Raw genomic sequence first — 16,899 nt, 5'->3', positions numbered from 1 at the left:
CATACCATTTTCCTCCTCATACATGTCGACACAAACGTACCGACACACAGCACACACACAGGGAATGCTCTGATAGAGGACAGGACCCCACTAGCCCTTTGGGGAGACAGAGGGAGAGTTTGCCAGCACACACCAGAGCGCTATATATATACAGGGATAACCTTATATAAGTGTTTTTCCCTTATATAGCTGCTGTATTGATTAATCTGCCAAATTAGTGCCCCCCTCTCTTGTTTTACCCTGTTTCTGTAGTGCAGGACTGCAGGGGAGAGTCAGGGAGACGTCCTTCCAGCGGAGCTGTGAGGGAAAATGGCGCTTGTGTGCTGAGGAGATAGGCTCCGCCCCCTTCTCGGCGGCCTTTCTCCCGCTTTAAGGAAAACTGGCAGGGGTTAAATGCATCCATATAGCCCAGGAGCTATATGTGATGTATTTTTCGCCATCTAAGGTGTTTTTATTGCGTCTCAGGGCGCCCCCCCCAGCGCCCTGCACCCTCAGTGACCGGAGTGTGAAGTGTGCTGAGAGCAATGGCGCACAGCTGCGGTGCTGTGCGCTACCTTATTGAAGACAGGACGTCTTCTGCCGCCGATTTCCCGGACCTCTTCTGTCTTCTGGCTCTGTAAGGGGGCCGGCGGCGCGGCTCTGGGATCCATCCATGGCTGGGCCTGTGATCGTCCCTCTGGAGCTAATGTCCAGTAGCCTAAGAAGCCCAATCCACTCTGCACGCAGGTGAGTTCGCTTCTTCTCCCCTTAGTCCCTCGGTGCAGTGAACCTGTTGCCAGCAGGATTCACTGAAAATAAAAAACCTATACTTAAACTTTTTCACTAAGCAGCTAATGAGAGGCACCTAGTGTGCACCCTTCTCGTTCGGGCACAAAAATCCAACTGAGGCTTGGAGGAGGGTCATAGGGGGAGGAGCCAGTGCACACCAGGTAGTCCTAAAGCTTTTACTTTTGTGCCCAGTCTCCTGCGGAGCCGCTATTCCCCATGGTCCTTACGGAGTTCCCAGCATCCACTAGGACGTCAGAGAAAGTAAAATACTATGGGTTTAATAACTTTGCTGTTTTAAAAGTGGCCGTCAAAATCACTGTGACTTGGCGATATTCAAAACCCACCCAAAAGTAGACTTATCTTGTCTGCCATTTTTCGTGGTCCAGATATACTGATCTCCTTGTCTTTGGCTGGCCCCAACCACCACATCATTCAACTAATGTCGCAGCTATGAACTGCGAGGGACTTCTCTACTATCTACAAAAGTGTAAGAGAACTTGACTTCAACGTTCTGTAATAAATTAGGGCAGTATGGATGATGTAATGGTTAGAATAACTGCCTCACAGCACTGACGTCATGGGTTCAATTGCCACAAAGCCAATGGGTTCAATTCCCACCACGCCCTTAACTGTGTGGAGTTTGCATATTCTCTCCGTGCTTGCATGGGTTTCCTCTGGGTGCTCCAGTCAACTCCCGCAATGCAAAAAAATACTGGTAGGTTAATTGGCTCCCAACAAAAATTAACTCTAGTGTATAAGTGTATGCTGCAAAAGACAATGTTCTCAGCCTGCAGCATCCAATCCAACATGATTCCATGAAAGGGCGTAAACTTTTGCATTCATCATCATCTTCTTAATGCACAGATCAATATACTCCCACCATGAATATGTGCAATAAATTAGGGGTAAGATGCAGTGATGGACTGGGGCATAAAGGGCCCCATACCTAGTGGTGTGGCCAACCTCCAGAGTGGGTGTGGCCAACTACCACAGAGGCTTGCCCAACCATTGGGGAGTACATGTCCTGAGCCCCTTTAGATTATATATACTGGGTGATTCAAAAGTAGCAGTACACCCTTTTGTTTCAAAATCTGTACAGGAAATGGGAAAACTGAAAACTGAATACTCCAGTAAGGTATGGGGGAGGTGGGGTATCTTTTAGGGTATGTACCGAACATGGGCACCATCTTGAATCCAAGTCAGTTTTCCTATTTCCAGCACAGTTTTTGAAACAAAAGGGTGTACTGCGACTTTTGGATCACCCTGTGTGTATGTATATGTATATATATATATATATATATATATATATATATATATATATACACACACATACACACATACATACACCTATACATATGCACACATATACATACACACACCTTACATTCTCTACATTTGAGGTCCATGCGATACGCTTTTATCAACCTACTGATCTTAGAGTTGCTGTCATATACCATCCACCTGGCATTTCCTCCAAATTCCTTGACAACTTTGCTTCCTGGCTACCTCACTTCCTCTCTTCTGACAGTCCCTCCATTTTCCTAGGTGATTTCAACATCCCTATCGATAACCCCACAAAATCACCTGCCTCTAGACTACTTAACCGCACCTCTTCACTTGGTCTTTCCCAGTGGACAACCTCACGCTCCCATGTGAACTGGAGCTCACTGGATCTGGTTTTCACTCACCGCTGTGATATATCTGATTTCTCCAATTCCCCTTTTCCCCTCTCTGACCACCACCTGCTCTCTTTCAACTTATCTATCTCTGCTTCCCCATCTCTCCCTCCTAAGGCTACTAACACTAAGCGTAACATTGAGGCTATTGACACCTCCTCTTCTCTCTCTCACATGCCCTGAACAAGCCACATCCCTATACAATGCATCTCTTACTTCTGCTCTTGACTCTGTTGCTCCACCAACCACTTTTCACCTTTTGCAGATCAACACCTCAACCCTGGCACACTAAATGCACCAGATAATATATAGAAGAGCGATCTCCAAGTGCTGCTATACACAGTTCAGGTTCGTATATTCCCGATCTGCTGTTCTATCGAATATGGTGGTGCCATCTGTGGGGAAGATAGGGAGTCCATCTACAAGCAAGGACCCAAAGATGCCTTTTGGTGCACATAGGGCTTATTAAAAAGGTAAGCCATGTTCAGATGGGCCCCACATTAGGACTTTGATGTTACATGGAGTCTTAAAGAAACCTTTATGGGAATGCATATTTTTTAATACAGGTCAGTTTCCAGTGGCAAGATTCAGGATTGATTAAAAAGATTTTGAAATCTGCTAATGAACGGATCTTGTATTATGGTTTCTTTTTGAGGAGCACGTAATATACGAACCTGAACTGTGTATAGCAGCGCTTGGAGATCGCTCTTCTATAGATCATTGTACCTAGAAAGAAGTTGTGCTCTTTTGGGCAATTGACGAGCTGCAGCTAGGGCGCAAGTTTCTGTTTCACTTATTGTTTTGACTAAACGCACCAGATATCTACAAAAATGCTCACGTACTGCCGAGCAACATTGGAGGAAATCACGCTCTAAGGCAGACTTCCTCCATTTTAAATGTATGCTCTCATCCTTCAGTGCTGCCCTTTCCCTCGCTAAACAATCATACTTCAAAATTCTCATCTCTACCCAGTCTTCCAACCCCCGGCGCCTCTTTGCCACTGTTAACTCTCTCCTCTGCCCACCACCACCTCCTCCCCCTTCCTCATTGTCTGCTCTTGACTTTGCCTCTTATTTCACATCCAAGATTGACTCCATACGTCAGGACATCACATCCCACCAGACCACCAACCAGCCAACACCCATCCCTTGCCACCCCTCCCCTTCCCTATCACCAACTCTGACATCTTTCTCCCATGAATCTGGTGAGGAAGTCATGGCCCTCATCTGTTCCTCACCCCCCACCACCTCCCCACTTGACCCTATCCCCTCCCTCCCACCTCCTCCACTACCTTTCTCCTTCTGCCGGTTCCCATCTCTCCCTCTCATCAGGCACTGTCCCCGCTGCCTTCTAGCATGCTCTTGTTTCCCCTATTCTTAAAAAACCTACCCTTGATCCAAACACTCTCTCCAACTATCGACCTATCTCTCTCCTCCCTTTTGCCTCCAAACTCCTTGAGTGTATTGTCTATAGTCGCCTCACTGCCTTTCTTTCCTCTCACTCACTGCTTGACCCATTCCAGTCTGGTTTCTGTTCTCTTCACTCCACTGAAACTGCCCTCACAAAAAAGTCTGCAATGACCTTCATGCAGCCACATCAAAAGGCCACTACACTCTCTGCTTATTCTTCTTGACCTCTCTGTTGCTTTTGACACTGTGGACAACCCTCTCCTTCTGCAAATTCTTCACTCTCTGATTCTGCCCTCTCCTGGCTGTCCTCCTACCTCTCTGATAGTTCCTTCTCTGTCTCCTCTCATGACACCACCTATCCCCCACTTCCACTAACTGTTGGTGTCCCCCAAGGCTCTGTTCTTGGTCCTCTCCTTTTCTCTCTCTATATGTCCTCTTTAGGTGAACTCATTCGTTCTTTTAACTTCCAATATCACCTCTATGCCGATGACACTCAAATCTACCTTTCCTCCTCTGATCTCTCCCAGGCTCTCCTCACTCGTACCTCCATTTCTCGCTGCTATCTCTTCCTGTATATCCCAGCGCTTTCTTAAACTCAACATGTCTACGATTGAGCTGATCATCTTCCCACCCTCCCGCACAACCTCACCTCCCACAATATCATTATCCATTGATGGCACAACTATCTCCTCTAGCCCCCAAGTGCGCTGTCTTGGTGTAATCCTCGACTCCTCCCTCTCCTTCAAACCACACATTCAGCACCTCTCACAAACCTGTCATTTTCATCTCAAAAACATTTCCAGGATCAGACGCTTTCTCACCCAGGATGCTACTAAAATCATTATTCACTCACTGATTATTTCCAGACTGGATTACTGTAATCCCCTCCTAACTGGCCTCCCTGACAATTACCTCTCTCCACTCCAATCTATCCTCAATGCTGCTGCCTGGCTCATCTTCCTCATCAAACGCACTACATCCACCTCCCCTCTCCTACAAGCCCTTCACTGGCTTCCCTTCCCTTTCAGAATCCAATTCAAACTTCTCACACTCACTTACAAAGCACTCACCCACTCCTCTCCCACTTACATCTCTGACTTTATCTCTCTTTACTCTCCCATCCGTCCTCTTCGCTCTGCTAATGCACGCCGACTCTCCCGTCTTCTTATTACTTCCTCCCACTCCTATCTCCAAGATTTTTCACATGCTGCTCCCTTTCTCTGGAATTCTTTACCTCTCCCCCTCAGACTCTCCACTTCCCTACAGAACTTCAAATGGGCTCTATAGACCCAATTCTTCACCAAACCCAGCCAAATCTCATCCTAAACCTCTGTCCCATGCTTGGTCTACCACATCTGTGTCACCCCTGTCTGTCTGTCCCTCCCCTTTAGAATGTAAGCTCTCACGAGTAGGGCCCTCTTCCCTCATGTGCTTATCCTTTTCTTACTTTAATAATCCTCAACTGCCCAAATCCTGCAGTTTTTTGGCCACCTTGAAACTTATCTCTATGTCGTTTACTGGTGTAGTTATGCTTAGTTAACCTGTCCTTGTCCTATATTGTCTTCAACTGTAAGTCACTGTTTTCCAGTCTTGATTATGTGCATATGTACTCTGTAATTTGGCGCTGCGGAACCCTTGTGGCGCCATACAAATAAAGGATAATAATAATATACATACAATGTACATACTATATATATATATATATATATATATATATATAGTGAGATAGATATATATATATATATAGAGATAGATAGATATATATTTATGTCCTGATAGTGCATTAATGGAAATGTACCACATTTATAACAGCAATGCACTGTAGAAAATACACCATGGTCCTGTGCAGCATAATATAACACACTGCATGTATAATGTATGAGTGGGGAGTGGTACCGACCCTGGTAAGATGTCACTAAATGGAATATATTTGTAAAAGACTGTTATTCAGTACAGTTTTAGGGACGTTTTTAATTTTATAGAACTGCCTTCTTCGTAGAGCAACCTAAGATTTTTGTATACCTGGCTCATGGGTGTTCCAGTTTGAATAGGAAAGGTCTTTCCTTCCATCCACAGTTTGCCAATAATAATCTCCATTTTTATCTAAATCTCTCAGACTTGTCCAGAAATAGTTACTGTGGTCTCTCATTAATGAATTTAGAAATTCCTGTTCAAATCTAACAAAATATTAAATAAGAAATAATAGGTTAAATCAAAGAACGTTTAATATTATGAAAAAAAATTCAATGGGTAAATAAAAAAATAAAAAAATTAAGTTAAAAGTTAAATTACTTGTTTGTAATAGTGAGATTGCATCTTGCCTCAAAGAAGACTTCATCCTTATTAATGAGATAGCAATACTGTCCGTGTCTTCTCCAGTCCTGCAGAGAAACATAAAACGTTGCAAGCAAGATTTGGTTCTTTTTCTATAACTGGTGACCTCACTACAAATACTAATGCTGGCCCTATAGGTCCAGGATCAAGTCTTACAACCATATATGAATCCAATTTGGACACACAGATGATCAGGCAAAACCAAGAAGCGATGTTTGTCGAGAACACACACAATCAGACTGTGGCCCCCAATCAGATTTCGCTGAAGGCCTATTTAAATAACAAAAAATATTGATGTTGAGTGAATTTTGCTAGCGTTGGTGCTATTCACTGATTGAGGTTGGGGTACTTGATTTATAAATGAACACACATATAACAGGCCCTTCTATTTTTTCAAGTATGTCGAATGTCTGCCGTTTGCAGGATACCCATGGTCTGTGGTCAGTTGTACTGCCGAACACTTCGAGACCTGAAATTCCAAATTGTCCCGCCAGCTCTATAACCATGAAAAAAAAATTATTTACCAATTAATCAATACACCACTACTCTTGGTCGATGTGAAGGTCAGAGATTTTCTGGCCCGGAATGCAGCACAGTGTGAAGATCTGCTTTCTGGGTTGTTCATGAAAAACGATGAATAGTGATGCTAAGAAAGCTGCCAGCTTGTTATCACTTCTACAGTTATGTGAGAACACCTTCTTTCAAATCTGTTTATTTACACATAGGGATACACTTCACAATTATCTAGTCCTTTCCAAGTCATAAAATGTATGGGGGTTGGGGACTTTGAACTACACACCCTAATTACAAACATAATGAGAGGTGCCATCATGCTGAGACTTGTAGTTCCACACAGAAAGTGAAAATATAACGCATTTGCACAATCTATAGTACCAAGCAGTGCTAATCAGAATAATTCTAATGAACTCTGCAATCTAACAGAGCAAAATTGAGGTACTTGGCATACTTTTTGGCCATAAAGCATTGGCTCACCAACCAGAGATCAGGTGATCTCGCCACGTGGGTTACTAACACTAAAGGTGCATAAACACGGTACGATGTTCGCTTACGATATTTACTATATAGTCAAAGGGACCAATTCAGACCTGATCGCTAGGCTGCGTTTTCTCACAGCCTGCAATCAGATCTCAACTGCACATGCACTGCAATGCGCAGGTACGGCAGACCGCAGCAACGGGGAACATGGTTCAACAGGTACCATGCTGACATCCTCAGAATGTTGACATGTTCACAAGGTCAACATCTCAAATGCGGGCATGTGAAATGTCGACATTCTGAGAATCCTGACTGTTAAGGGTAGGCCAGTGGTGCTCGACTTGCGACCCCGTGGAACTACACAACACAGCATGCTCTGCACAGTTTTGCTATTAGGAAATGCTAAAGCTTTGGAGGAGCATGATGGGATTTTTAGTTCCACAACAGCTGGAGGGCCGCATGTTGAGCATCCCCGGATTAGGCGCCAATGGGATGGTTAGGGTCAGGCTGCGGGGGAAGGGGTGGTCAGAGTTAGGGATAGAGGGTAGACTGGATCACCACTGCTGAAAAGTCACCACCGGAAACTGCTCTGCACATGACCGCCAGGACCAGGAAGAAGATGCTGGAGAAGGAGAGACACTACTACACTACCAGGGATGGTTGATGAACTGCTAACATATCATCTGTATAGCCATGATGCATATCATCTGTGTAGCCATGCATAACTATCGACAGCCACCACATGTCAATAGGATCAAGGGACCTTTACTTGTCCATTCTAAAATCTTGATTCTTTTTCAACCATTCAGTTTTAGATTTGCTATTGTGTTTATGATTATTGTGCAGTTGCATGAACCAATTTTGGCCAAGCCTCAGTTGTTTGACAAAATTTCAATACCCTTGCATGAAGGCCATACTTATACCCCTTTCAGACATGCTCCAAAATCCCAGGTTTTGCACATCAATCCGGGACTTTGGCATGTGTGAAAGGTGCAAACCCGGGAATACGTTCCTGGGTTGCTGACCCTGCAAAGAGCAGGGTTTTTCCCAGGACTTAAGTCCCAGGTAGACAACCCGGCTTAGGTATGAATGGTGCGACCCGGGAATTTGCTCCCAGGTCGCACCTGATTGGCGTGTGTGCTGGTGGAAGGAGGTGGAGCTGCCTGGAGGGGGCCGAAGTGAAGAGGGGGCGTGCATCGGCTGCTGTAGTCCGTGCTGCCGTGAATCAGCCAGCGCAGCCTAAAAACAGAGAGGCAGCCTGTTGGAGTGAGTGAGTGAGTGAGTGAGTGAGTGAGTGAGTGAGTGAGTGAGTGTGTGTGTGTGTGTGTGTGTGTGTGTATGTATGAATTTGGCATGTGTGTGTATATCACATGTATGTGTGTGTTTGAGTATGACGTGTATGTGTAAGACGTGTGTGTGTATGTGTGTGTGTGTGTGTGTGTGTGTATCACATGTGACATGATAGTAGCCTGGTTTGCCCTGGCTGCCAGGGGAGACCAGGCTTATGGGGGTCGACCCGGGAATTTCCCAGGTCTCAGGTTTAGTGTGAAAGGGGTCTCCAGCAAAAACCCGGGATTTTTCAGAGATGAAAAACCCGGGACTGAGCAGGGAAATTCCCAGGTCGTATGTCTGAAAGGGGTATTATTCACTCTTTTTTGTGAGAGTCATGGTCCTTAAAACTTACCATGCTGATAGAGGCCAGCAGATGTAACTTTTAGGCTCTTTGCAATTACTGTGAGTTCTGATGTTTGGGCAAGGCTGCAGATAATTAAGTGTACTTGATAATTCTAGACAGGTGCTGCTAATCTTCCCTAACTCCCCACCTTTCCCCCCAATACTCACCTTCGGACTGTTTGTGTCCTGGCGCCGGTCTCCTGAGGGGTATCAGGATTCCGGTGTTGGTCACATGACCACCGGGATGCCAAACGTATCCCTATGCTCACCACTTAACGTAATGAACAGATAAAAGGAGGCATTTTGCAGCATTTGTTTCAAAATAAGAAAGAAACAGTAGATGGGCATTCCACAAAAGCTTTTGTCTATAGTGCCGTGGCCATGACGAAGCTGTAACCCACATCAACCACTGCACTTAGTAAACAAAGTGATTGTTTGTTCGGGGTAAAAGCAAATAGCACCATAAAACAAGCCTCTTTATATTTTCTGTTTTAGTAGAAGGGTCAGAAAAATTGAGCCAAAGAGATCATGTACCTTATCTTGCGGACATCCAGAGTCAGATTTGGTGCCATTCTTTATAATACCAGATTTCTTACATATGGAACTCCAATTTTCGGAACAGTTTCTAACATGCCAACGACCAGTCTGTCGAAGAAGATAAAGAAACAACGACAAACTTACTCTAATATTTGAAGATTGGCTGTGTATATGGAAAAACACTTATTTTTCCCAGGATGCCTACTTCATGGAATATGACCCCATTCAGTCATATATGACAAAACTAAGCCCCTTCCCATCATGAACCAGGCTCTGTCCCTTACACCCAATCTCTAGGCATCTGCTGCTACATGGCATGGTCTCTGTGGAATGTAACTGGGCTAAAAAAACAAAAAAGAAACATTAACAACTGATGGGAATCCTACCACACGTTATACAATTTTGTCTCTCCCTGGGCTTTGTTCTTAGTCTGTTGGGGGCAAGAGCGAACTGGTCCAAACCACTACTCCTACATATGGATGTGGCAACAGTCAAAAGAAAAAGAAAATTAGGCTCCATAATGGATAACATATAGAAACGGCACACATTTACCCAACTTGGTATTTATATCCAACTTAAATACAGAACACCCCTCCCCCCCAGAAACAGAATAGTAACTAATAATAATAATAATCAGCTGTACAAAAAGATTGTTCTGGTTACCAATTCTGTGTTTATTAGATAAACTTGTACCGGAAAAATTATCACACTCTACTATAAATTATTATGGCTATTACAAGTCACCTCAGAGAGCCATGTATATTCCTTTGAAGCGTCTTTGCCAAACTTTCTTAATATTGCTACTTTAGAGTCCAAGTTCCTGACTAATGAGCCACACATTTTCCAAACCAGTCACACCTACACACTCACCTCTCCTGAGAACGACACACAGTTCGGAGTCACATTGAAAGGCACATGTGGTTCATTTTTATCCCAGTACGTATAATGAGCTTCTGTCCCATCAGACCAGGTAAATAAAGCTGGGACAGATTGACTTTGAAATCCTGACCAAATATTTTCAGTTTCTGGAAAGGATTAAAAAAAATTTTTTGTTACAAATAATATTTGAATGCAATATTAATTCTCCTTGACATATTTGGCAAGGAACATCAGCAGAAAACAATAGGAGAAGAATAACCACTATCATTTCTACACGGTACCAAATAATAAATGATGTCAAATAAAAACATGCTTTTAAAAGGCGCTGAATATACATTGTCCATTCAAGTCAGATAAAGACGTCTCTACTATCGGTCCATTTCAGACCTATTCGCAGCAGCAAGATCTTTCTCTATTGGGCAAAACCATGGGCCTAATTCAGACCTGGTCGCACGCAGGCTATTTTTTGCCCTGCTGCGACCAGGTAATCGCCGCCTACAGGGGAGGGGGTAATGCCTTTGCATTCGCTTATGCAGAGAGCTGCACAAACAAAAAGTTTGCGCAGTCTCTGCACAGCTCAAGACTTACTCAGCCGCTGCGATGATCCTTGCTGGAGCTGACGTCAAGATCCCTCCCTGGAAACGGCCGGGCACGCCTGAGTTTTTCTTGAGACTCCCAGAAAACGGTGAGTTGATAACAAGCCCCCCCCCGGACGGCATCTTCCGGTCAATCTTCTTGCGGTCGCCGCTGCGAACGCTTTCTTTGTTCTTGTTGTCGCTGCCCGGCGACGGCCGTGACTGCCCAGCAACGCATTTGCGCACTGCAGCCCGCACGCATGCGCTGTACAGACCCGATTGCATGGCTGCAGCGTGTGATCGGGTCTGAAGGACCCCCTATGTGCACTGCAGGTGAGGCAGATATAACATATGCAGAGAGAGTTAGATTTGGGTGGGTTATATTGTTTCTGTGCAAAGTAAATACATGCTGCTTTATTTTTACACTGCAATTTAGATTTCAGTTTGAACACACCCCACCCAAATCTAACTCTTTCTGCAAATGTTATATCTGCCCCACCTGCACTGCACATGGTTTTGCCCATTAGAGAAAAAATAAGAATTTACTCACCGGTAATTCTATTTCTCGTAGTCCGTAGTGGATGCTGGGAACTCCGTAAGGACCATGGGGAATAGACGGGCTCCGCAGGAGACTGGGCACTCTAAAAGAAAGATTAGGTACTATCTGGTGTGCACTGGCTCCTCCCTCTATGCCCCTCCTCCAGACCTCAGTTAGGGAAACTGTGCCCGGAAGAGCTGACACAACAAGGAAAGGATTAGGAATCCAGGGTAAGTCTCATACCAGCCACACCAATCACACTGTACAACTTGTGATAACCATACCCAGTTAACAGTATGAACAACAACTGAGCCTCAGTAACAGATGGCTCATAACAATAACCCTTTAGTTAAGCAATAACTACATACATGTATTGCAGAGAGTCCGCACTTGGGACGGGCGCCCAGCATCCACTACGGACTACGAGAAATAGAATTACCGGTGAGTAAATTCTTATTTTCTCTGACGTCCTAGTGGATGCTGGGAACTCTGTAAGGACCATGGGGATTATACCAAAGCTCCCAAACGGGCGGGAGAGTGCGGATGACTCTGTAGCACCGCATGAGCAAACTCAAGGTCCTCCCCAGCCAGGGTATCAAACTTGTAGAACTTAGCAAACTTGTTTGACCCCGACCAAGTAGCAGCTCGGCAAAGCTGTAAAGCCGAGACCCCTCGGGCAGCCGCCCAAGAAGAGCCCACCTTCCTTGTGGAATGGGCTTTCACCGATTTTGGATGCGGCAATCCAGCCGCAGAGTGAACCAGCTGAATCGTGCTATAGATGCAGCGAGCAATAGTCTGCTTCGAAGCAGGAGCGCCAACCTTGTTGGCTACATACAGAATAAACAGCGAGTCAGACTTTCTGACTCCCGCCGTTCTGGAAACATAATTTTCAAAGCCCGGACTACGTCCAGCAACTTGGAATCCTCCAAGTCCCTAGTAGCCGCAGGCACCACAATAGACTGGTTCAAATGAAACGATGATACCACCCTAGGGAGAAATTGGGGACGAGTCCTCAATTCTGCCCTGTCCATATGGAAGATCAGATAAGGGCTTTTACATGACAAAACCGCCAAATCTGACACACGCCTAGCCGAAGCTAAGGCCAATAGCATGACCACTTTCCACGTGAGATATTTTAGCTCCACGGTCTTAAGTGGCTCAAACCAGTGGGATTTCAAGAAATCCAACACAACGTTAAGATCCCAAGGTGCCACCGGTGGCACAAAAGGAGGCTGAATATGCAGCACCCCCGGAACAACGTCTGAACTTCAGGCAGTGAAGCCAGTTCTTTTTAAGAGAAAATGGATAGGGCCGAAATCTTGACCTTTATGGATCCTAATTTTAGGCCCATAGTCACTCCTGACAGTAGGAAGTGCAGGAATCGACCCCGCTGGAATTCCTCTGTAGGGCCTTCCCGGCCTCACACCAAGCAACCTATTTTCGCTATATACAGTGAAAAAGTCTTGCTGTCACGTCTTTCCTAGCTTTTATCAGCGTAGGAATAACTGCATCCGGAATGCCCTTTTCCGCTATGATCCGGCGTTCAACCGCCATGCCGTCAAATGCAGCCGCGGTAAGTCTTGGAACAGACAGGGCCCCTGTTGCAACATGTCCTGTCTGAGAGGCAGAAGCCCTGAGTCCTCTGAGAGCATTTCTTGCAGCTCCGGGTACCGAGTCCTTCTTGGCCAATTCGGAGCAAAGAATATTGTTCTCACTCCTCCTTTTATTACAATTCTCAGCCCTTGGGTATGAGAGGAAGAGGAGGGAATACATAGACCGACTGGAACACCCACGGTGTTACTAGTGCGACCACAGCTATCACCTGAGGGTCCCTTGACCCGGCGTAAAACCTTTTTTTAGCTTTTTATTGAAGTGGGACGCCATCTAGTTCACCTGAGGCAGTTCCCATCAATTTGCAAACTGCGTGAAGACTTCCTGATGAAGTCCCCACTTTCCCGGGTGGAGGTCGTGCCTGCTGAGGAAGTCTGCTTCCCAGTTGTCCACTCCCGGAATGAACACTGCTGACAGTGCGCTTACGTGATTCTCCGCCCAGCGAAGAATTCTGGTGGCTTCTACCCTCGCCACCCTGCTCCTTGTGCCGCCTTGGCGGTTTACATGAACCTCTGCGGTCTGACTGGATCAGAACCGGTTGGTCGCGAAGCAGGATCTCCGCTTGACTTAGGGCGTTGTATATGGCCCTTAGTTCCAGGATTGATGTGAAGGCAAGTCTGTTGACTTGACCACAGACCTTGGAAATTTCTTCCCTGTGTAACTGCCCCCCACCCTCGGAGGCTTGCATCCGTGGTCACCAGGATCCAGTCCTGAATGCCGAATCTGCGGCCCTCGAGAAGGTGAGCACTCTGCAGCCACCACAGGAGAGACACCCTGGCCCTGGGGGATAGGGTGATTAACCGATGCATCTGAAGAGGTGATCCGGACCACTTGTCCAGTAAGTCCCATTGGAAGGTCCTCGCATGGAACCTGCCTAAGGGGATGGCCTCGTATGATGCCACCATCCTTCCCAGGACTCGAGTGCAGTGATGCACTGACACCTGTTTTGGTTTTAATAGATTCCTGACCAGTGTCATGAGCTACTGAGCTCTCTCTATCGGGAGATAAACCCTTTTCTGGTCTGTGTCTAGGATCGTGCCTAGGAGAGGCAGATGAGCTGTAGGAACCAACTGCGACTTTGGAATATATAGAATCCAGCCGTGTTGCCGTTACACTTCCAGAGAAAGTGATACGCTGTTCAGCAACTGCTCTCTTGATCTCGCTTGTATGAGGAGATCGCCCAAGTACGTGATAATAGTGACACCTTGCTTCCGCAGGAGCACAATCATATCCGCCATTACCTTGGTTATGACAATCCCGTACCGCAATTCTGAGGAACGCCTAATGAGGTGGATAAATGGGGACATGAAGGTATGCATCCCTTATGACCCGATTCACGATAAAATCTCCCTCTTTTTAGGCTTGCCCTGACCGCTCTTAGCGATTCCATCTTGAACTTGAACCTTCTCAGGTATATGTTCAGGGATTTTTAATTCAATATGGGTCTGACCGAACCGTCTGGTTTCGGGATTACAACATGGTCGAATAATAACACCCTCTTGTTGAAGGAGGGGACCCTTGACCACCACCTGTTATAGATACAATTTGTGAATTGCAGTTAACACTGGCTCCCTCTCTTGGGGGGAAGCCCGCAGGGCCGTCGGTGAGGGGGCATCTTCTCACAGTCCAGCTTGTTTCCCCGAGACACAATATCTATTGCCCAGGGACCTAACAGGGAGTGAACCCACTTGTGGCTGAACTTACGAAGTCGTGTCCCCACCGGGCCTAGCTCCGCCTGTGGAGCCCCAGCGGCATAGGTGGATTTTTGTAGGGGCCGGGGAGGACTTTTGTTCCTGGGAACTAGCTGTGTTGATCCCGGCTCTGACAAGAAAGGCCGCACCTAAGACTTTCTTGTTTCTTTATTCGAAAGGCTGCATTTAATAATGTCGTGCTTTCTTAGGCTGTGCAGGAATATAAGGCAAACTAGCAGAATTACCAGCTATAGCTGTGGAGACCAGGCCCGAGAACCCTTCTCCACACAATCCTCAGCCTTCCATATGCCTCTAAAGTCGGCATCATCTGTCCAATGCATATTCTACAGGACACGTCAAACAGAGATCGACATAGCTTTGACTCTAGGACCCAGTATACTCATGTCTCTTTGGGCATGCTTTATAACTATATATCTATCACTTAAGACAGCATCTTTAATATATTTACTAGGGTCTCAATCTCTGCTGATAAGGTACCTGTCCACGCTGCCACAGCGCTATAAACCCATGCCGACACAATCGCCGGTCTGGGTAGTATACTAGAATGTGCATGCTATCTGCAGGATCCCTGAGAATAGCAAGTGCTACCGTCTTCTGGCTCTGCAAGGGGGACGGCGGCGCGGCTCCGGGAACGGACGATCGAGGTCAGGCCCTGTGTTCGAACCCTCTGAAGCCAATAGTGTCCAGTAGCCTAAGAAGCACAAGCTAGCTGCACGCAGGTAGGTTTGCTTTTCTCCCCTCAGTCCCACATAGCAGTGAGTCTGTTGCCAGCAGATCTCACTGAAAATAAAAAACCTAACAAATACTTTCTTTCTAGCAAGCTCAGGAGAGCCCACTAGGAGCACCCAGCTCTGGCCGGGCACAGATTCTAACTGAGGTCTGGAGGAGGGGCATAGAGGGAGGAGCCAGTGCACACCAGATAGTACCTAATCTTTCTTTTAGAGTGCCCAGTCTCCTGCGGAGCCCGTCTATTCCCCATGGTCCTTACGGAGTTCCCAGCATCCACTAGGACGTCAGAGAAATGTTGCTGCTGTGATCAGGTCTAAATTAGGCCCTATGTCTATGCAGCTTACCTGGCCTACTCAGTTGGTTTAATTCTAAATCCCACAATCTTTATCCTTCATTTCTTCAAAAGCCTCCTGCCATTAACAATGTTGGAGAATGATCTGGCTAGATCTGATATTATGGGGACCATGACAATTCCCAGCATTCTGATACAAGATTACTAATAGATCACAGCTTGAGCTGTACAGAGTGATAGCGCAACACTATAGCCAACATATATATTTAATATTATGTAATTCAGACCAGGGGCGTAGAGAGCCACACAGAGCCCACGGTAATGTAAGGGAAGGGGTGGTCTAAATAGGGAGCATGTTCATACCCTTGATATAAAAAAATTGATGAATTATTAATTGCGGGGCCATGAAGCGGGCCTGCGCGTTCCTCAGGGGGCACCATTTATTCAAGGTGTGGCCGAGTAGGGCTGGAGGGGGAAGGTAGGGTGCAGGGGAGGCACCCACTTCCTACCTTGTTTACTCTGGGGAACAGGTCCCTTCTCCTCGCCCGGCAGCAACATCTTCCCAGTGACATCTAGGAAGATGACGCATGTACACTGGAAAGCAACGATTTTGGTACAGTGCCACAGTCTTTGCTTTCAATGTGCGGCGGCCATCTTCCCGAAGTTGTCACTGGGAAGATGACACTGCCTAGCACCGGCCAGGTGGGGGTGGTGGACCTGGGCCCCTATGTAGCAGTTGGGCAAAACCATGTTGCACTGCAGGTGGGGCAGATGTAACTAGTGATGAGCGGATTCGGTTTTACTCGGTTCTCAAAACCGAATCTTATTGGCTCACTGATGTCACGTGTTTTGGATAGCCAATAAGATTCGGTTTTGAGAACCGAGTAAAACCGAGTAAAACCGAATCCGCTCATCACTAGATGTAACATGTGCAGAGAGTTAGATTTAGGTGGGGTGTGTCAAAACTGAAAACTAAATTGCAGTGTAAAAACAAAGCAGATAGTATTTACCCTGCACAGAAACCGTATAACCCACCCAAATCTAACTCTCTCTGCACAATCTCTCTGCACCTGCAGTGCAACATGGTTTTGCCTAATTGCTAACTTTTTTGGTTTGCCAACAACTCTGAATAACCCCCTATAAATGGAGGAGCAGCCTAGTGGAACCAC

The 16,899-nt window shown here is 46.1% G+C and overlaps 1 protein-coding gene across 2 annotated transcripts in view; it reads right to left on the bottom strand.

Moving 5' to 3' along the window:
- LY75 (lymphocyte antigen 75) overlaps positions 1-16,899 on the bottom strand; it is a 283,460-nt gene that overhangs the window by 169,986 nt on the left and 96,575 nt on the right. For both annotated transcript variants that reach the window (XM_063933663.1, XM_063933664.1), the window contains 4 exons: positions 10,265-10,419; positions 9,392-9,502; positions 6,146-6,234; positions 5,876-6,030 (listed from right to left, as the gene is read on the bottom strand). In XM_063933663.1, coding sequence (XP_063789733.1) covers positions 5,876-6,030; positions 6,146-6,234; positions 9,392-9,502; positions 10,265-10,419 — 510 coding nt within the window. The remainder of the gene's footprint in view (positions 1-5,875; positions 6,031-6,145; positions 6,235-9,391; positions 9,503-10,264; positions 10,420-16,899) is intronic.

Source organism: Pseudophryne corroboree, chromosome 7 (genome assembly GCF_028390025.1).
Source record: "Pseudophryne corroboree isolate aPseCor3 chromosome 7, aPseCor3.hap2, whole genome shotgun sequence".
NCBI lineage: Eukaryota > Metazoa > Chordata > Amphibia > Anura > Myobatrachidae > Pseudophryne > Pseudophryne corroboree.
This window is presented reverse-complemented; position numbering and strand designations above follow the sequence as displayed.